The sequence below is a fragment of the Anser brachyrhynchus genome (assembly GCF_964034855.1).
Source record: "Anser brachyrhynchus genome assembly, chromosome: 4".
NCBI lineage: Eukaryota > Metazoa > Chordata > Aves > Anseriformes > Anatidae > Anser > Anser brachyrhynchus.
The window spans coordinates 37,696,196-37,718,048 of record NC_137698.1 but is presented as its reverse complement, the minus strand read 5'-3'; the positions used below and the strand labels follow the sequence as shown (position 1 = coordinate 37,718,048).

At 38.2% G+C, this 21,853-nt stretch overlaps 1 protein-coding gene across 23 annotated transcripts in view; it reads right to left on the bottom strand.

Moving 5' to 3' along the window:
* INPP4B (inositol polyphosphate-4-phosphatase type II B) overlaps window positions 1–21,853 on the bottom strand; it is a 304,962-nt gene that overhangs the window by 225,905 nt on the left and 57,204 nt on the right. Inside the window, exon 1 of one of the 23 annotated variants that reach the window (XM_080590936.1) lies at window positions 7,025–7,096. The exons of 20 other annotated variants lie outside the window; for them this stretch is intronic. In XM_080590936.1, coding sequence (XP_080447062.1) covers window positions 7,025–7,081 — 57 coding nt within the window. In that variant the 5' untranslated portion in view covers window positions 7,082–7,096. Of the gene's footprint in view, window positions 1–501; window positions 668–4,215; window positions 4,282–7,024; window positions 7,097–21,853 lie in introns of those variants that run through there. 2 more of the 23 variants (XM_080590940.1, XM_080590948.1) reach the window with 2 other exon arrangements.

The following is a 21,853-nucleotide window of genomic DNA, read 5'->3' as shown; positions in this document are numbered from 1 at the left end:
AGCAACCCTATATAAGCCTGCACTTTTTGGTCCCCACACTGCAATGGTTACTGTGCCAAGTTCTGAAGGGCCCGTAGAGATCCATTTTTAATTACTACAGCCAATAACAGAAGTACCAAACAAGAAGCAGCAAACAAGATCATAAAATACAGCCATCCGTTCCTTATGATGTTTCCATGTCACTGAGTCAGATGCAAATTTGTTTTTTTACATAATTTTAACTCAAAAGGTATAATAGCAGACTGATTCAAATTTCAAAATTACTGAAATATATGAAAATATCTTGAAAATTTGAGGTGACATTTCCTAGGATTCCACATTTTGTCACAAGTTTATGCCACACCTTCCAAAAAAAGGAAAAAAAGTCCTGTAGTAGGCAGTATTTTCATTGGAAGTTAGCAATTGATCCCCAATGCTTTGCACAAGCATACCCTATAGTCCCTTAAATATCTTGATTATTTTTTGATCAGGAAACTCAACTAATAAAGCTATTAATCTTACCTAGTGTTTCTGTCTCTGAAGAATTTCTTTATTTTAAAGGTATTAATTCATTCACATACACACAGAGCATCTTTGAACATTTCAACAAAAATAGTTTAAATTAGCTACTACACAGCTGACCAATCCCATCACATTAAAGCAACACCCACTAATTACCTCATGATAAGAATCTTTAATTCACTTAAGTGCTAATTCTGTGGCCACTTTACCTTAATTATTCATGTTACAACCAAGGGGGAAAAAGAGCATCCATAAAAGGTTACTAGAAAAATTTAAAGCTTCTTAGATATTAAAATTGAAGTGTTTAACCTAAGTAACAAAATACTTTTTTCCCCCCTCATTTGAAAGGTGTGGAACTGATGAAGTTAAAGGACAAAGCATAATTCAGTATGTTAGTTGAACGTGGGATGTTGCCAACTGTGCAGAAGGATCTGCAATCTTAACAGAAACAACAGCTTTGGAAATACACTTCCCAAATCATGCACTGATGCCGTACATACTGTTTTTCAAAGGCCATCATGGCACTCAACAATGTCACTCAGCTTCTGCCTTCGTGGAAATTGAGGACAAACAAGCAGAATACTGTAGTTACTGTCAAATTAACAGGTTATTGACCAGCATCACCTATCTCGGATCAGCAATCTCCTCATGTACCATTTCACAGTGAACTTGAGGTTACAGGGAATGAGGACTCCTCTCTCTCATAACCTCTGCCACTACTTCTAATGATTTAACCTCACACTTGATTAGTTCATGTGAAACATGACCTTCAGAATTGCCTGGTCAGAGACCAAAGTGAGAGAGGCTATGGTCTAAAACAGCCATAATTTCTCCCCAGCCCGTGCTGCTTGTTGGTTAGCACAGTGCTGTCACGGAGCAGTCTACCAAGCGCTCCATGGTCACCATGAACATTACAGATCTGGGTTGATACCTTTTAAGACTTCTCTGGGATGTCTCTTCTACAAAGAGGCATCTCCCTCTGTATAAGTGTACATATATATGTATAAATGAAAACAGAACGAGCAATACCCTACTCATAATATGCTCTTCAACTATCCTTTATTATGAGTTGCTAATATCCTACACAGTAGCATTACAAGAAGCAAAAACTTTTCCTCTAATCTAGAACTAGGTTATTCTGTTGAAATGGCACCACAGAAAGCAGCACAGCAATGGACTGTGCCTAATACACAAGCACGAGAGATGAAAATAGCCAGCTCTTCACAGCTGTTCCCCTCACCTTCACAGTAGCAAAAAACTAAACCAACATTAATTCCAGCTCAGAAGCTCTGAAAAGCCAAAGATCGCTATTGTACCAGTTACACCTGTCTGGTTGGTCGAGCATGGATTCAAGAATCAGTGTGATATGTCCCATAATTCAAAGTGCATGCATTTCTGTGGCAGCACAGTTGAGCTTTTTCTCCTCTACAATATTCCAGGGGTTGAGTCCCAACCATTTGGAGCCAGTGATTTGCTAAACATGGAGCAGAGATGGAGGCACAAAGGGGCTGAAACAACAGTTGCTTCTGCCAACAAAAACCTTACTGACAATTTAAGACACTCCTGAATGAAGGTGTTGGTCTTGGAAAATCAAAGCCCCATGAGAACAAAAAGACTTGAAAAGGCAGCTTCACTGTCGTTAAAAACCTGAAGTGCATTCAACCGGTAATATCCTTAAAGCCACTCATGATATAAAAAAAAGCTGCCAGCAATTTGGCATTATTCCATGGTTTAATATTTAAAACTTTTTTTTTTTTTTAAGTCTCAGTTGGAACAATATATTCCTACTGTGTTTAATGAATGAAGTTTCTCAAAACCAGCGACTGCATGTCTGCCTGTCTTTTAAGGCTCTCAGACAGCTGAAGTTCCTTCCAGTCATCTATTCTGTAACTTTGATCTGGGGAATAACACAATCATAACACAAATGCACCTCTATAGGCTCAAGAAGTTCTTTAATACCAGTCCCAGTCATCTGGCATGTGTTATTAAAAGAACTTGAGGTTATGTTTTTTAATTACAGGAAAATTGACATTATCAAGTAGGTTATGTTTTGCTCTCTTCCATATACCAATTCTAATTTTCACTTCTGTTATTTTGTTCCCACCTCACTTTAAGTCTTCGAGAAAATGCTGTTACAGAAGAGTCAAAATAGCAAATATCAGTGTGTGGTGTCAGGGACCTACCATTTAGACCACAGGCAGTCACAACTAGAATCCCTCAAAAAAAAAAAATACTGAAGATACATTAGGCAGCTACATATTCATTTATCTAGAGGTTGAAAAATGAGACTTTCAGTGAGCAATTCCATATACTACTGACTTTTAAATTACAAAGTGTACTTTTTAAAATACAAAATAACTGACCTAAGAACAAATAAAATTTCAAATAAGAATAGCAATTAAAAACCAGCCTACAAACAGCAACCTATTACTAGTGTTTAAATCCTATTAGAGACCACTAAGTAAAATCAGAAGAGTTTTGATGGCCCCTAGTCTCAGCAGCCAGCCCCATATACACTGTTCAAGACATCCAACTGTTTCCAGTCAGATGCACTAGAGACCTCTCAGACATCAGAAAGCTAAAACCTAATATAAATAGTATCTTCCAACCAAGTCTCAGGAGAAGCCTCAGTGTCTCCAACTGTTTTTCAGGGTTCAATTATAAGATGGGTTAGAAATCCTTTTCTTCTGCTTGTTATTCTTCTGTTAAACAGAATTTTGTGAAGAATAACTGTGACAGCAGCATCTGGTCCCTTCTTCTCAGCCCCAAGATTACCATTGCAGTGCATATGTGAAATGACATCTAACCTAACAGGGCAGTTTCACCACTTACCACAGTAACAGAAAAACTTATCAGAACTTTTGAAAACCATGAGGAAGTGATCATAGCTTTGTTTATCTGGAGTTGGTCTTCTGAACTCTCCAGTAACAGAGGTAGAAAGAAATACAGTATTTTATACACAAGGGTATCCTTTCTTTAAAATGGAAACACACATTCAAACTAACTGTGAGCAATCCATTATTTCTGAAAAGTCCATGCAATTCACAAGCTCATCTGTTCCACTTGGACTGCCCTTAATGGGCTGAATTATTGCTGAATGCAATAAAGTCACCTTTCGAATTTCCCTTCCTTACATGGAAATGTGTAGGGACAACCTCTTATATCCACTTACCTGACAGACATTGTCCTCATGCCATGCCCACCCATCAGTGCCATGGGAGTTCCTCAGTTCTGGAGACTGTCTTTACTCCTAAGGCACCAGCTGTGCATATGCTCAAAGAAGAGCATCACCATTTTCTTCAAATTGTTCTTCTTAGATATATAAATGCCAACTTTGAATTGCTTTGATCAAATAAACTGATTAAGGTCTCCATTCCTTAGTTCTGAGACCAATCCTACCCCATATAAAATAAATACCATGCAAATATTGATAGCGATTCTACAAAACTAGCTATAAATACACACTGTACAAAGACTCCAGAATTTGCACTGCTCAGCAAACTGCTCACAAATCAGGAGAAATTCTATGCTTGTCACCTTACAAGCAGCTACTGCAGTGGTAAGAACAAAGCTGTCAAGGGTGATGAGACTGGTAGAGAACAACCTTAGAGAATAGACCAGCACATCATGATTTTCGAGCAAAAATCAGGGAAGTCTTCCAGCTGCAGATTCAGAGTCAGCCAGGAGTCAGAGAAAGTAAACAATTCCTCCCACCTGCTCTGCTGAAATCAAGCTCCAGGTCTGCTCAATCAGCTCTTTCCTCATTCATTAAGGTTGGGCAAAGTCATACTCGGAGCTCTCAGCCCTACATACCGTGCTTACAGGGGGAATATGAGAAAAAAAGATTTTCAAATTAGTTTTGCATTTTGGAAATTTTTCAGTCAACCAACGCAGCACTGTTAAATGCAAGCCAGACCAGCAGTCTGCCCTTGAAAGTAAGCTTTGTGGTGCAAGTTAAAAAAACAAGTCTACATTAGCTTAAAACAAACAAAAAAAACATATAAACCAAAATTGATATTCTTTTCTGGCCCAAAATTTGAACAAAAGTACAATTCATACCACCCTTGGACAAGTCATTTTGAATCGCAGCATTTTTCTCCACTAGGATATAGCTTTTGTTCTACTCTAATTAGCTATTCTCTCATTCTGGGACTTCACAAATGTCAAGTGCATTACAGTGAAAAACATTCAGAGATTACTGCACACATTGGCGACTTGGTGGGAACTTCTCACAAGATTTTGGGCCGCTGCATGTTTTCATTACATTTGGAATTACAATTGCTACTCATCCACAGAGGGGGCACAAGGGATGAAGCCGTGTCAGGCTGGCAGCTTGGCTGTGTTGAGCCAGGGGAGCGCAGAGAGAGGAAGGAAGGTCTGCTATTCCTCTGGGGCACCGCTTGGGCAGACGTCTTGCCATCATGCCTGGATTTGCTGGTTTGTTATTAAATCTGAAAGAACTAGCCCTGAGATCAGCAATTCATTTCCAAGTTCCAGTGTATTATTCCACTTGCCCATGCAGATTGCCAGGGCTGATTTCCCAGACACTCTCAAGGCCATTAGAAATGGTCTTCCTTCACTACAATTTAGGTCTATTAGCATAGCAATATTCATATGAATTCAAAGAGACAGACCATGTGGAAAGCTGACTCCTAGCATTAGCTATATTATTTCCATTATCCCTTCACCAAAAAGAAAGATCTTATTGCATCCTAGATGAACCTGTAACTACTAGGATTGTTCTCCGTTTCTTTTCATTTTAAATATACCCATCTCGTTTTCACAAGCAAAGCCCACACCTACACAAGTAATTACTCAATATCCTTTTAAAGTATGCTGAAGAAAACAAACCTGCTTGCACATTGCGAGCCTGACCATTAATGAACATAAATAGATTGGCCCTCTTCCAATACTCCAGTGTTAACTGAAAGTTTGGAGAATAATGCTCCCCCTGAAAATAAATGGTTACCAAACATGTGCCTGGGAAACCGCCTGGGCAAATTTTCCATTTTTATGTGGTCACTTTCAGAATCAATATTTAACAGATTGTTCGCCTAGAAAACTAGAAGGGTTAAAAAAGAAAGAAAAAAAAGAAAAACACTTCTTTGAAGGTAAAATTAAGGTAAAGCTTACCAGACTAACAAAACAACCTAGCTACTTTAAAAGTCTTTTCTATTGCTTTTCCATTTTACAGTCCAATGAACATTACAGAAAACATCCAAGTGCACACATGTATTTACAGAATTCTTAACCACCTCCCCTCAATCCCTCACACAGCCCTTACAAATAGACCGATTCTTGACTCAGATACTCTCTCTTCTGTTCACCTGCTGTAATGTAGGAGGAAAATTTGAAAGGACATAGGACCCCATCACCACATACACGCATGTTATGGTGAAATTCATTAGCTTCACTGAAATTACTTTAATTCCATGCCAGTGTAGCACAGAAAATTATTAGACATAGAGCTGTAGAGGAACACTAGGCAAGACTAGATTGTCCATTGATCAGTTCTGTATAGAAAAGAGCTGGTAGCATCTTCCTGATCTGTTGCCCAGCTTCACAGAAAGCAAAACACTGCTCTTTAAAATGGTACAGGGGAGAGACGTATCTGAGCAAAGCCCCACCCTTGACACAATTCACTCTTTGTCTCCCCAGTACATAACCTCATTTACCTGAAGGAGGAAAGGCTGATATTTTTGTTTGTTTGTCTGCCCACTTGTCCTAAAACAAGCAAACAAGAAAAAGAAGTATCTGGCAGAAGAATTTTCCTTAGTGCAAGGGAAACAGCACTGCTGTCATATAGCCAGAACCCTAGTGTCCTTTCTCAGAGGAAAGAGCACAAGAAGGGAATACATGTTATTTCAAGAAGTGAGTAATTACTCCAACGGTATGCACCTCTGCTATTCAGCATGACCCAAAACATTTATATGTTTTGTTTAAATAAATACTTCAGGCAGTTTTTAGGGGAAAATATTCAAGTGAAACTGTTCACAGCATAAACATATTTTGAGAATTTCAGTTACCTTCCAGAAGGAAAAGAGGCAGGGTAACTATTTGGGTTAAAGCAATTAACTTTGGCAGTAGATTATGAGGGTGTACAAAAAAAAAAAAAAAAAAAAAACAGGGCAAACTAAAAATGCTTTAAAAAAAGTAAAAAATGAAAATCACTACTCTGACCTCAGTCAATTATAAAGAACAGATTTAAAAATACTGTCTCCAAGCAGCACTTAGCATCACCATTAAAAGCCTCAGCAGAGCAACAGAATCCCGTATTTCAAAATACCTTGAAAACTTCAATGACTGTAGTTTAACTGAACAGCACTTTGAGGAATGTGCAAACTTTAAAAAATTCATACTGGAGCACAAAAAAGCTCGCAGCTTGTAGCATATATTAACATCCTTGACCTTAATCTGATTATTTGAGGCTATTTATGAATCTGGACTGAAGAAAAACAGTGAATTACTTTTTAGAACATGTTTTGAAAAACAGTAAAATACTGACTGGCATAAGATAAGATACCTGCTGGGCTTGTGTGCTTTGCAGCTCTCCCCTTGAGATTACATACTGGATCCCCATTCTGTCACTCAGATATAAGACAGTAAATGGGGAGCTCTGTGGCATTTCTCACGTACCTAAGGAGAAGGATAGAAACAACTTGTGCTATAAATTGTGCGCTATCTACTGTTCTCCTGTAGCAAGATCATTTACTCATAACAACTTTGGAAATTTGGATGTTCAGTTTGTAATGCCCTTTCCAGGTGCCCATCACTACTTCCCTCATATCACCGTCTGGTTGGTACACGCATGCACTTGCACGCATACGTATAAATTCAAATACCTGACTTGAAAAAGCAAGATGTTCAAATGCCACATCTATTTTCCCAAGCAACCATTTCACACGCAAAGGGAGAACAGCCTGTTTCATGCTTGCAGAGCCTCATGGACTAAGCTGACATAGACAAAATAACCTCAAGCCACTCAGAGCGAACATAATGACAGTCTTACTAATGTAATCAGCATGCTGCCTAGATGACAAATTTAGTGTGGTACTTCCAGCAGAAAAGACAAACTTGATCCACAGTAGTATATACCCATACCATCTTTTCAATTTCAAACAATGATTTTGCCAAAGAAATTTACCAATTTCCAAGAAAAAAAATCCAAATTTTTTTTTTTTAGATTATTGGGATGTATAACACCTTTTTTTATTTACAAGACCCAGTTACCAAAAAGACTGAACCTATGTTCATTTGATTATATTGAGCAGTACAAGGTGAAAATACTAAGTTGATTTAATTAGATATCCAGTGATTCTTCCATGTTTTCAATCTCTAGATCCTACTTATTTGCAGACGATGGCACGTAAATCCTGTCCAAAGAGAGGCAGAGTGGAACAACAACAGTCCAAAGGCAGGGTATGCCTAGAGCAACTCCTTGGGGCTATAAATTAGCAGGTACAACACAGAGCAGAACAGAGACCGTACTAAATTGTACAGCTAGGTTGACTTGCTTGTGAGTTTAAGAATACTGCAAGTGATAATATAAAAGCTACTTTCATTGCCCTGTCTCTCCTGCAGAAAACGCTTGTCAACCAAGCCCTGACACTAATAGTTTAAAAAAGTCCTTGAAGAAAACAAATGACAACTCCACCTATCCTCACCACCACCAGATTAATATCTTTTTTCTCTTGTAAAAATGCCTGTATTAGAAACGTGCAAATGACAAGTTTCAAATAGGAAAGATGAGGAAGCGGTCAACAGATTAAAAATTAAAACGAGCAAGAGAAAGCTGATATAATTTCCTCTCAGCCTGTGAAAACTTGACATATTACAGTTAAACCACCTTTGCCTACTATGTCAGAACCTCATGTGGCATTAACAGATGCAGATTTGCTAGCTGAAGTGCAACAGACCCAGCTGAAAACCAGCGAAGGTTCAAGACCCTTTTTGTCCCCATGACCCTTTTTGAGCATTTAAAGCCTTCTGCAGAATGGTGCTTAAAACAATGTGATGGAGAGCACCATTCTACTACTGATAAGTCTAGAAAGTGGTAAAGTAAAATAAACTAAGTATAAAACATTAGAAAATGGTTAGAATCCATGGCAAATTACATGAATGGATTTGTTAAAAATATTACTACTAGTAACAACGTCATCTCAATGAACAAGTAGTTTTCACCTGGAATAACAGCTGGCAAACCAACCTGTCATAACAACGTATTTGGGCCAAACCTGACATTTGATACAACAACGGTAAAAAATACTACTGAGAATTCAGCAGTCAGCCTTTTGCTTTAATCTTTCACTATTTTTTTTTAATATGGAATATACTAAGTAGATAAACTGTATCTTCATGACCAAAGATTGCTCATTTGCTTTTACTTAGCAGTCACAAAGTCACACGTAACAAACATTTACATAGCCAGATTAGAAGATGAATTTTGCTTCCCCCAGCAGATTCCCAAATCACTCGGTACCTCAATTTTGACAACTAAAACTAAAAACAGTACAAGCATTTGGAAGACAGCTAAAGCTTCCAAATGATAATTGAAAATTGTTGCCAGTTTTTCCATATTGCAAACAACCCATGCTTCTGTTTTAGATGGATCAATGACAAAATACAGTAAGTCACTTTAAAAAAAAAAAAAAGAAAACACAAGTCCCCCCAACAAACAGAAGGGGAAGTTGGGTAACAAAAGCATGAAACAGAATTTCTTCATTCATTAAATGTGTATACAGTTTCTAGTGATGGACTTGTTGAGGAGGGTTGAAGTTGGCTTTTTCCCCCCAGAGTTTCTTTTGCAACAAACAGCTCAGCTATACAAGTCCTGGTCAGGCGTGACTACATGCTGTCTGCCAGGGCTCAGCATTGACTACCTGCAGCCCCACAAATTCCTTCTCTTTTCACTTATTCACATTCTTCACATTTTAAAGTACATCAGTTCTTAACAGATCAATTTTTTACTCCAAAACTGTAGACAAAAGCATGGATAGTTTTGGTTTGTGACTCATTATTCCAACAGGCATTTGTGTGACAGCTGATTTGCATCATGCTATTTCTAATAATTTGCTGAAAACTTATTTACTGTATTTCTTTCAAAGGGTACTGAAAAAGAACTGATGAAGACAAGAAAACTCACGCTTCAGCAAAGGCACAAGCCCTGGAGAGGATGCCAAGTTATTCTCAGAGTAATCTCCGGAAAACAGGTCAACATGGAGCCTTCACGCAACCATGCAATTGCTATTCCATAGGCTTCCTACTTCAGGGAGCACAGCCCTGGGCTCAGGCGCAAGGCTGAGGAAGGCCGGCGAGGCCAAGGCCTCCCATCTGCCCCAAGCACGTTCAGCATGGCCGCACCCACCCCAGGCTCGAGGGATGGCCCCAAGGCAAATATTTGCCTTTTTCCCTGATAACAAAAGCCAAACAGCACTCCTCCAGCGCTACCTGCTTGGCTTAATCTTGGTCTGAAAAGATCTTTTGGGTGACATTTCTCAAACTTTTAATTATGGGACTAATTGAACAAGATGGGCAAGCCTGATACAACGTGTATTTAAAATTTGTTGGGGAAGCTAAAAAAAAAAACAGAGGAAAAAACACTCCCTATTTGTAATCCTTGCCTTCTGGTCACAAACCAAGCATGACTATAGCCCTCTGTGATTTTCACGCAGCCTCTACAGAAGTGAAACAAATGAGCACAGAGGACAAACACAGCACAACTGTATTTCCACCGCAGAACACTTTAGCACCTTGAATTTTGTGGCAAGCATGAGCAGAAATTTAACAGCATGCTGTTTTGTTTTGAAATAGCAATGACTTCACATTTTTGAATAAGTTTCCTTTATTAAAAATGAAATCTAGGAGTCCAGTAAATTTAAAGTCTACCAGCGTTTCAGTTATTCGGTACAGATTTAAATCTATGCCCTGTATTTAAACTCAAGGAAACCTGCTGTCAGTGCATCAATACAAGTCACAGCAGGCTCTAGTAGTGAGCTCACTGCCAGTGAGCTTAGAACTACATGCAGAAACATCACATCCTTTTAGCAATACGAGAAACTGCAGTATTCTTGTAGCTGTAGCCCAAGATATCTTCAGTTCCAAGCATTAAAAAACGTCCTACTTCAGCGGTGAAAATTGACTGGCATTATAAAATAGGTTACAGATTTAGCTAGATTACTGAAAAATAATTAGGCTCAAGAGGTTAAATGGGTGTTAAATTGGTAGCAGGTTGTTGACGTTTTTCGTAGGAATCACAATATTTCTTATTGCACAGTGAAGGATGAGTGAGTGGTGAAGTCATTCAACCCCTTGAATAACTAGAATTTTCAGTAGACAGAAAAGCAATGGCAGTTTATTAACTGAACCATTTTCATGTTTTCAATTCTTACAACATCCTTTCCAACATACTTGAAATACCACCCACAAAGTAAATAGTAATTGTCCTGCAGCAAAGAATTAGTTCATTGAATTAGTTAATAGTCTTTCTGTCTCTGTTAATGGTTAGGGATTATTATTATATAATACAACACAGTAGAAGTCACAAAATGCCAAGTTTAACAGCTTCTTGAAAAACTGCAACATAATACTGATGCGTCCATTAACATGGAAAATCTATAGAATCTGAAACATGGACCACATGAAAATAAGAAGTCGGTACAAGATGAGAAGAATGTTGCTAATCCAGAAAATGATGTTTGGATGGGAGGAAAGAAGAAAAAGAAAAAGATAAGAAAAAGAACAAAAACGGGGGAAAAAAAGAGCTGTAAGGGAAAATAAAACTAGAAGGCAGATAGAGAACTGGGCATTACACAGAAGTGGAAGAAGTAACAGCCTCTCATAGAGAGAGAGTCAGAGAAAGATTATAAAAGTGGAAGAAAGAATAAGACCTTGGAACTATGTCAAGTTCCAAGATGAGGCAAAAAGATTAGAATAACAGCTAAAACAGATAATATCCCTGCTAAAATTTGACAAGAAGGAAGCCAAAGGAAGGACCTGAATAATTTATATACCAGGGTAGAAATATCCAGTTTGAAGTGTTCAGGAGATAAATGACCCTGGCATGTGAGGGGAAGGAACATCAGCTCTACACTGCACACATTGCCAAGTGATAACCTCGTGAAGCACACACACCCTTAGAAGCTCTTCAGGCTTAGGGCCTTGGATACAGGAGGCTGGGACCAAGACACTTCATAAGCATCCCTTTCTCTCCATCTTTATAATGGAAACAAGCGCACACACAGTTCCTAGCTCTCATTTATACAAGTCAGGAAGAAAACAACACCCAATGCTATACAGAGAAATGTTAAGAAGGAGCAACCTGAACAAATGCTACAATGAAGCGTTAATTACAGCAGTCATTGCTCTGAAGGCCTGATGTCATCAAATTCTGGACAGCAGAATCTAACCGGTGCAGAAAGCATGATCCATTCATCTAATCAGGCCGAACTCACTGCAGTTTCTACAGTTCCTTAAGAATAAAAGGTCAACTCCCTCCTACTGTGACAAGTCAGTATGCAAGAAACAGCAGGCACCCCTGCTATTGGTGAGTGAAAAGACAGAAGGTAAAAGCATGTTGTGTACACTTCGAAAAAGCATTCTAGGACATAATTCCACATATATTCAAACACAGCAAGAAAGGAATCCATAAAAAGGAGTTAGACGTTTTCTTTTATACTCATCACCTTTAAAGCTGCCGTTTCTCTCATTGTTCTTGTTCACTGAATCTTACTCTTCTCTTATCCTACATTTTACACAAACCAACGCTATTCCATCCAAGTTCCTATATACAAATTATTTTCTAACACAGGCAACAGTCATGATTATTGAAGCGTAATTTAACAGAGTACTCATATCCTATTTCTCATCAGCTGCTTCTATGATAGTGTCTCCATATCACTGTATCAAAGCCTTAGAAGCACAGGATCAATATCAGCTTTTAGTTCCTGGAACACAAACCACACATGGATATTCTCTTGGTTCACTTTCAGTGACTTGCAGCAGCAAAACAGGAGCTGGCATAGCACAGCTGAGCCTACTGGTGACAAGGAAGAACAGAAGAATACTGTGATATGAATACCTAAGGTGGGCTCAGTCCTTACTAAGGTTAAACAAGGCATTAACAGAACAGTATTACATTCCTTTACTTGGTAATCCTTAATTAGTCCACAGGAGAGATCTACAGGGAAACAAGCATTTAAAAAAAAAAAAAGTTTGCCACTAGTGTAATTAATATGCCTAAAAACTCTTCCTGTGGATTTATAGGTTGTCTGGGTAGATTAGGAACATCTCCAAGGACCAAAATATCAGATTCCTGGCTTAAAACGGGGGGGGGGGGGGGGGGGTGGGAAAAAAGCCTTTTCAGTATTCATGTTTTCCTAGCTTATTTAGATTAGTCATGTTTCTCATATATCCTTGATATACACATGGTAATAAAGTACATTGCATTTTATCTTCCTGTTCAGTATACATTTTTAATCTTTATAAATATATTCAGCACATACTTTATTCTCCACTTTTCACTGCTTTACAATTTCTTTATAATTTACTCTTATCTTGGAAAAAACAACCTCAATCCCATTATAGTATCAATTGTATAACATTTGAAAACAAGTGTTTCAATGAAAGCAAACTGTCTTTCATCCAATTAACTCAATCTGTAATTTTAACATGTTTTGTACTATTTGGACATTTTTCCCACTGGAGAGAATTAATGTAATTAGTCTGCATACAGTATATGCACATCTCACTCATCTAAGAAACCAATGCAGTACTACATCGCAATGCTGAGTTTAACTTTGAATTATCTCGTCTCACGTGTTTCATATATTAAAGGCATAACCCTAAAAAATTTAAGCCCACACTCCTCACAGTGAAGTCAAAATGAATGGCATACAGAAATAGTTTGGGGAGCCTTATACCTTATCTGCCTCTCAGTTATTGTAACCTCTATTACCAGTAGACAAATATAAAATTACACACGAAGTAAAAGCTGACATATTGCTGACACCAAGTTATTAAATAAAACCAATAGATTTTCTTTGGTATAGAATTTTAACTAGTAAAGCAAGACAGACTGTGCTACAAAGCTTTCATCTTAAATCAGAAGACAAGCAATCACAACTGCACATTAAAATACACCTCAACCACAAAATCCACTGTTGAAAAAAAAGACAAGAAGCACGTGTTGCAGTCATCTGTAACAACATGAAGGAATGCTGTTTTTGGCACTGCGCACTATTACAAATAAGTTCCTGATCTATGCTGAACTTGGCTCTCATTCAGCTCTGTATTTTGAAAAAATATCACTAACACTACTCCTTTTTAAAAACTTTCCCAGAGAAAGTGTATTGACACTGATTGCAAGATAAAGATGACTAAATTATGCCTTTGGAGGGCTCTGCTTAAGTATAAATGGTTTTTATGTGAAGTATACCTAAAAGACACTTTTTTGAAATAATGTTTAGTTACAACTACTCTCTAAGCCTATGGATTTTGCAATCTCACTCTACCTACTCTCAGCATCTAAGGGCTTTACCAGTCGTGTGGAAGTTTCCAAATATCATTCCTGGTCAACTTTCCAAGGCATCCAGAGCAATAGATTAAGAAAACCAGAGTAAGACAAATCTTAAACAGTTTATTGCATTGGAGGGACATATCACTGCCTTCTCTTGCCGAAAGCCTGAAAAGAGTTCTAGGAACTTAACTGACATGTCTGCTCCAGAGGACAAGCTGCAGTCCTGCCATAGGGAACTCAATAATTAAATGGTTAAATTTAGATTGAAAATAAGGAAGTAAATTTATATGACTAACTAGTACTTGACAAGCCATATGTCAGAGTGCTGTAGGTCAGGCAGCCTCTACTGTGAATGTGGATGGGGGGGAAATGGCATAAGGAAGATACAAACACCATTCCCTTTTTCCACACCACTGGCTTGCTCCTCCCCCACCCCCTTACCTGCAGATGATACAGTAGAGCCAAGCCTTTGTTCTAGGCTTCAGTAAGGGAGCCCTAAGCAGACAGTTACCGAGACCTGGCTCCAGATCCTTGTCGCCAGTGGTGTCAACAAGTCCAAGAACCTAAGGGACTTGCACTGCAAGTATATAAGACACCTACCTGCACATTAGAATCATAAATATGAGCTAGTAGTAACAACAAAAGACAGATGGAAAAGATGTAGAGAAGGAAGACTTGCTTACAAATCATCTTTAACTTAAAAAAAAAAAAAAAGTTTATTAAATAAATCCAGACTTGCTTCAGTGCAAGTTCAGGCACTTCAATGCCATGGTCTCAAGCAGAGAATTACAGAATAATCCTACCTGGGAAAATAGCATGTGGAAAAAATAGATTTTAATGGTATTAGATATTCGACTACCTTCTGTATTCTGGAAACTCTGATCAAGGAAACAAACTGTTTAATATTCAATTGATGGAATCAGCAGTTAGGGCTTGGCCACAAAGAGCTAAAATAAAGCACTTTTTAATACTAATCTTCTTGTTAACACTAATGGCTAAGTCCTATCTCACACTCTTTTGCTGGTATGCAAAAAGAACTTGCAAGAAAACATGACTCTAGGCCCAGTCTCCACCTTCTAACTTTTACACACGCTTGCATAGTTGCACCTAACCACGCACTGAAATGGCCACTGAGCCATTTTGTTAGCTAGCAGTTCACCTTTATCTCCTCCTAGAAGTAGGGGTGGTTTAGGTTATGCTTCAGCAGGGCTGATATGAATTAAGGTTTTGTTACCATCTGCCAATCTGAAGAGAACAAAAAGTCTACCAAGTTCTAACTGCAACCCATGGCTTTCTGCAAAGGGGTCTTGGAAGGCGGCTGGTAGAGGGACAGCCTAGGGCCAGCAATATCCATGGCCTTCAGGCCTCACAACCCCCCCCCACAGGCAGTAATGTGGGAAGAACTGCCGGGGGGGGGGGGGGGGGAACCAAACAATAACTAATGATCCTCAATCTTTTATTTAAAAAAAAAAAAAAAAGTTTCATTCTGTTACCACTTTTTGCTTGAGTTCTGTGGAAGACTTCAGTCTCTAAAAAATTATACTCCTTCCTCATTTGTAAATGCTTGCTTACTTATTGGACTAGAAAATATTCTTATTTCAGGGCTGGGAAGAGAAAAGCAGCTTGGCTTCTCTAATTTGCATCTTTTTTCCTTTTTTTTTTTTAAAAAAAAAGAAAAATGTCATCACAACACAGAACGCCAGGAATATATTGATGCAAGGGAATGAATCAAAATGGGAACACCTGACTTTGAACAACTCCAAAGTTTAATTTATTTTAAACCACTGCCAAAAAGCAACATTTTTTCCCTTGACACTATTTTCTGATTCACACTTAAGTATACTTTTTATAATTCTGAGAGGCATAACAGCCAGCAATACATCAAAATGAAAGCTGTAGTTTCAAAATATTCCATTCCCCATTTTACAAGCTACAACAATATTACTTAATAGGCAAGAGCTGGCTTCGTTCAACAGTCTTCTGTTCACTTCAGAAAGGAAAATTTATATTCCTTTACAAGTAGAACATCTGAATATTTACTGTTTTGGAACTCCTGCATGACTGGAAAGAAAAGAGAAAGAGTCAGCAATGTTTTAGAACAATACTTTACTGAGGAGACACTTCACACTGTTCCATATATCACTGGTTGTTCTAAGGAGAAAAAACATGTCCCCCCCCCCCAGACACACTTTTTTTTGAAAAGTAATCAACTGAACTTTAAGCAGTAAACACAGATGTATACAGACTTCATACCAGTTTTTTTTCCTTTTTATTTTTAAACTGTACAGCTCTTAAAACTGTGCTTATTTAAAAATAAGAGAGCATTCTGTCAATTCTGTCTAATACACCTTAAAAAGAGAAAGCGATTTGTTTTTTTAAAACAAAAACTCCCCCATAGAAATGGGAAGAGGTTTAGAAAGTCAAGTTTAGAGATACCTTGAACAGTAAGATGTCATCATTCTACCATTCCATCAGAAAGTTATTTTGCTGTTGCAGGCAGGTTTCAATATGTATCTTCAGGACTGTCCTAGAAGGCAGTTGTCATGATTTAGGTAACTCTGCACAGCATCCAGCATCAGGGAGAACCTGTAACTTCCGTTCAGGGATGGGAACTGCTTGCTGATAATTGTTCTTGCCAGAACGTTAGAGGTAGGGATAATAACCTTAAAGGGAAGAAATGCAGAATTCAGCTCCGAACTGCCCTCTCTATAGCAACCTCTTCCATGAAGCAGAGTGATGGAGACACGAAGCCACAAACCTATTAGAGCAGGGTCATCTAGACAATCCTGACTCATGATAAGCACAGAGATAAAGAAACAACCAGAGAGCAGCTACCAGAAGGTTGTGGAAGCATGGTTCATATTTTTTTGATCAGAATTTCTAGAATACAGAAGCTCATTCCTGTCGATAACATATTTTAACCTGCAAAGTTTACACGAATTATGCTACTTTATTCGTAAGATATAAGACCCCATTTTCAGGCTACATTTTTCTAGACAGTGAGCAGGAAGGACTGTTTAAGATGCACTGCTCCAAAAGCCTACTTTATAAATACAACTGAACAGTGAAGTGATTGCTATAAAGATTCTCTCAACTGTGAACTTCATACTCATAGATAAACACCTAAAAGGAACATGGGGAATAAAGCATGTAATAAAAAAAACAGAGTATGCAATTAAGGAATCAAGTAACAAATTAATTACATTCAACCTCATCCTCAGTTTATCTAATTTGTAGGAATTAGATTATGTACTCAAAACCTCATTTGAAGAAGAATTAAATTTTTTTTTCCTTCATTCAATAGAAATGCATTTCTCTGCAGAGTACTGTTGAACAGGAATGAAAGCGTTCAAATTAGCTTGCGTGTCTGTATAGAAGGTTTGGATCCCTGTTATTTAAAAGTGACAGCTGACAAAAAGCACTACCACAAAAAGCTCAAACAACACTCTCAGATTCTTCCAAGTTTTGGAAGAAGATAAAATTGTCAGTACTAGGAAGTCAGACTTAGATCCAAATTATTTCGAACACCAAGCAGGAAGAAACCAAAGACATTTTTCTCCCAATGGCTGTCTGAACTAAGTTATCAAACGCAAAACTAGTGATATAGAGGCTAAAAGCAGAGACCGTGTGCAGATTTAGACAAGATATTTACATCTACTACAGATATTGGGGTGGAGAGGGCTCGAGGAGGAAGGGAAGAAATAAAATATAGAAATGAAAACCTCCATGAATAAACACCAGAAGCTTCCATTTTCTCCAGGCTGTTCTACAGTAAGAACAGAAATGCATTACTGAATGACATGAGAGCCCCATTCTTGCCAAATGAGTAATTGAAAACATCTCAGATGTGACCATACTTGAAGGACCAGCATGAGACCCCATATCATGGAAAAGCAAGAAGTCCAAAACTACCAATAAGGAAAGAAATGAGAACGGTTACAGCTACAGTGCACCTCCACAGCATCAACACACAGTCCAGCTGGTGCCATCTCCCGAAAGCCTTACTGAAAACCAAACACAGCCAGACTATAGACAACTTGTGTTGTGGAAAACCAGCCATGCACTCATTTCTCAAGGTATCATATGAAATCTGTCTGAAGTTTAAATGCACATCAACAATAGCCTGAAATAAACAAACAGATTGGCATCTACCTGTATGAGGTCAGGGGGAATTTATTCAGTTGAGATAGACAGTTTTTGTGTCAGTCTTAAATTTTAGTCCAAATTCAGATTCAGATCGTTTTTTCCTTTTTGCCATTTCTGCCATTAGTGGCTTATCAATGCTTTTTATTAGTCCGTCACTCATTCATGATACATATGCACAAATGATCCTCAATGATTCCCCCCCAACTTTTTGCTACTAGGATGGAAAAAAATATTCTTTGTTCTAGAAAATAAACTATTAATTTTGTTAACCATAGTAGATTTACCTGAACAGTTCACTTATTTTTGAAAAAAAGGTACAGGAGTAGCTTAATTATAAAATCAATTATGGTGAAGAGGTTTTCAAGTGTGCCAAGTGTGAATAAGCATCAAGCTTAAACTCAAACCAGAAGTCTGTTATACCAGTAAACAACAACGTGAATTGTGCTGCCCAGACTGGATCAAGCACTACCACATCAGTCCACAAGCTCTAACCACAGCCACAGGAGCCTACAGCATGAAGGGGACCCGCCTAAGAAAACCATCTAAGAAGTTAGAAGATAGTTACGCGAAGTGTTTGCTCTTGTCCCCATGGACTCAAGCATACTGTCATGGTGAGCTAATATAGTCTGTCTTGTTAGTGACAGATATGCTGCATCTCTACAGATTCAGAGGCAGAAACCTTTACCAGATGCTTTACTCTCTACCAAGTTTCCAGAAGTGGTAGGAAGCTATACTGACATAACTTGTCTTAGAGTAGAGCGACAGATGAGTAGGTCTTCACTTCTCACATAACATGTAAGGATGAGAAATTCTGAACTTTCTTGCAGGTCGTTTATTTTTGTGTCTGTGACATTATTTGGATATATCTTGTCATTTCAAAATGACCAGACTCTCAGTTCAATAATCCTAGATCCACTACTTGTGTTGTGTTTTGTTTTTTTTTTTAAAAAAAAGAAAACACAAAAATAGAAATACAAAATAAAATGCTTTAGTCTTTATTAGCAAGATGAGGTAAGGGAAAAAGCTGTATTTTCTTCCTGGTTTAAAATCTGCCAGATAAAACTTAGCATATTTATTTGTATTGCCTTTCCTAGGAATAATCCTTCTTTCTCAGTAGAAAATAGCTTGAACAGAAATAATTTTTATTTCACAACTAAGCAACATGTCAAATAAAAGCATATATGTGTGTATATATATATATATATATATATATACACACACACACACACAGCTTCTCCCCAGGCCACAGACTGCATAAATTTCCTAGCAGAGGCTATCAAGATTCCTTACAAAGGTCAAACTTCAGTGGTATTTAAACCCTCTGATTATTATTAATAGCCTGTGACTTGGCCCATGGTGCCTTTTCCATGACGTACCAGCCTTTTGCAATGCTAGCACAGAGCCCCATACATCTGCCCAGCAGCCCAGGCGGAGCACTCAGCTGGCTTTCATCTCCGAGCCCACAGCCTTGCCCAGGACCCTGGGCCAAGCCCTGGCAGCTGGGGGACCAGCCTGCCACAGCTATGCTGCAACCACATCAAGCCAATTAGCTACACTTACACTCACAAAAGCAACAGCAACATACCTTTGGGTTGTAGAGTACACAGAATGTCACAGGATTTGAAGCTTTTGTTGCCTCGTATTTAATTCCCACCTACAATTTTCCCCGACCTACATTACTCAAGAATTAATTGAAATGTTTAAAGTGTTTAGTGTTAACACAGGTAAAAATAGACTTTTTCCATTTCCACATGGCCATCTTTTTGATTAGGCTAGACAAACACCTAAGTTTTAATCATGTCTGTTGAAGTGTTAATTATTTCATCGCCACAGGAATTCTGTTTGTGTCCTAATTAGTTTGTGAGCACAGTTCTCAATCTTAAAATTACTTCAAAAAAAATTTTGTAACTTACAGAATTGAGCTTTTTTCATAAGCTAGCTAACAAACTCTGATAACCAGCACCAGAAAGCCTCAGATCCTGTGCTCTTTGTGCGATTATACTATGATCATTGGTGAATAGAAATAGAAAGATTCCAAGACAAAATGCAGCCAATACCAATCCCTTAACACCATATGAAAAAATATAGGATTGGTCTTAAAAGTGGTCAGTGAGATCTGCAGGACCAATCAGTATTTTCAAGGTACTGGAAGCAAACTTTGCTCCGTCTACATCTGCACTGTAGATGAAAAAAAGAAAGTCTGATAGAAAAAAACTTCAGGAACATAAATGAGCTTCCATGAGCCTAACAAAAGCTGCCATATTTGTTCATTAAGGAGAAATGCACAGGAAGTCTGAAATATTCCAGTCAGTAACTTGGTTTCTGGTAGCTGCCACATGTTCAGCACTTCAGACATAATCCTTACTCCTTAAATCCTATATAAAATTTCCTAAAAGAAAAAAAAGACAGGGTTGACACATGTAAAAGAGGAAGCAGATACCCAAGAAAACCTATGCCATCATAATGCTTCCTCCTCTACTTTTTATTCCCTTTCTTCAGCCATCTTCACATAAGGAAAAAAAAAAAAAAAAGATTTCTGTGTTACCTAATAACTCTTAGGGCAAACTAATTAACTTGCTAATAAACTTGGGGGTTGCTTGAGACTGCCATACCTGGCTATTCAAGTCAGGTTGAGCAGAGCAGAATCTGTCGAAGCATTAATAAAACACAGCCCAAATAACCCTGATTACTCACCACACTTGATAAAATAGCCTTGCTCCTCAAAACACCCAAACTTCCATCAGTATAAACAGATTGTATATTGCATTTATTTCCCTAAAACACCAGTTAGTTGGCCACTAACTGAATCCCATTACACCCCTGAACTGCATTGACATTAAAACTCACAATGTCCCATTAGATTTTAAGGCTGTTTGTTTAACTTTCCTATTTTTCTTGGAGATACAGATAAGGACTGGGTCAGCTAAAAGCAGTTCCACCTACTGATTCCAAAATGGTGTGTTGCTAGGTGTTCTGCGAGAAGGTTTTTGTTTGTTTTGTCTTTTTAAGGGAACAAATGAGTTACTTCCCTTTCACCTCAACTTGGTATCATATCAGCAAGGCACTATCATCAAAATAACTCCTGCAAAAAGGAGACAGAGGGAACAGCTGCAGATTCTTCGTAATCACTGGTAAATCTGCTCAAAGCAGTAGCACTGCATCCCCTGATCCCCACTCCAATGAAATCAAACCACCCAATACTGGTAGGACACAGGAGCTTGTCACTCAGGTACCACGCTGTGGTAGTATCTGCAATGCACTTAGCAGAAATAGAATTAATTGTCATCCTCTAAAGAGTTGATCCATTAGCACTCGTGTGTTAAGCTGTGATAAAACAGAGACATCACTGGCAATGCTGAGGCACATCTTCTCTCATGGGAATACTTCAGAACGTTCTTATATTAGGAAAGCTTTTATACCCTTCTGAAACAGTACAGAGAGATCCATTTTTGTTTCATGAGCTTGTGTGTTCCACATCTGTTCTACTCTTTATAAATATTGCTCTAAAGGAAAGGTCACTGGCAGAACTCTAAGGATGCGTTCAATATCAAGCAGACTTTTTAAATAGTCAAGACAAGACAAAATCTGAAACTTGGGGAAGTCAAGAGCAAACAAAAGGCCAGATGCATGTGATTAAAGAAACACACACCCAGGGTGTTAGCTAGAATTTTTATTGAGAGTTCAAGGAAAATC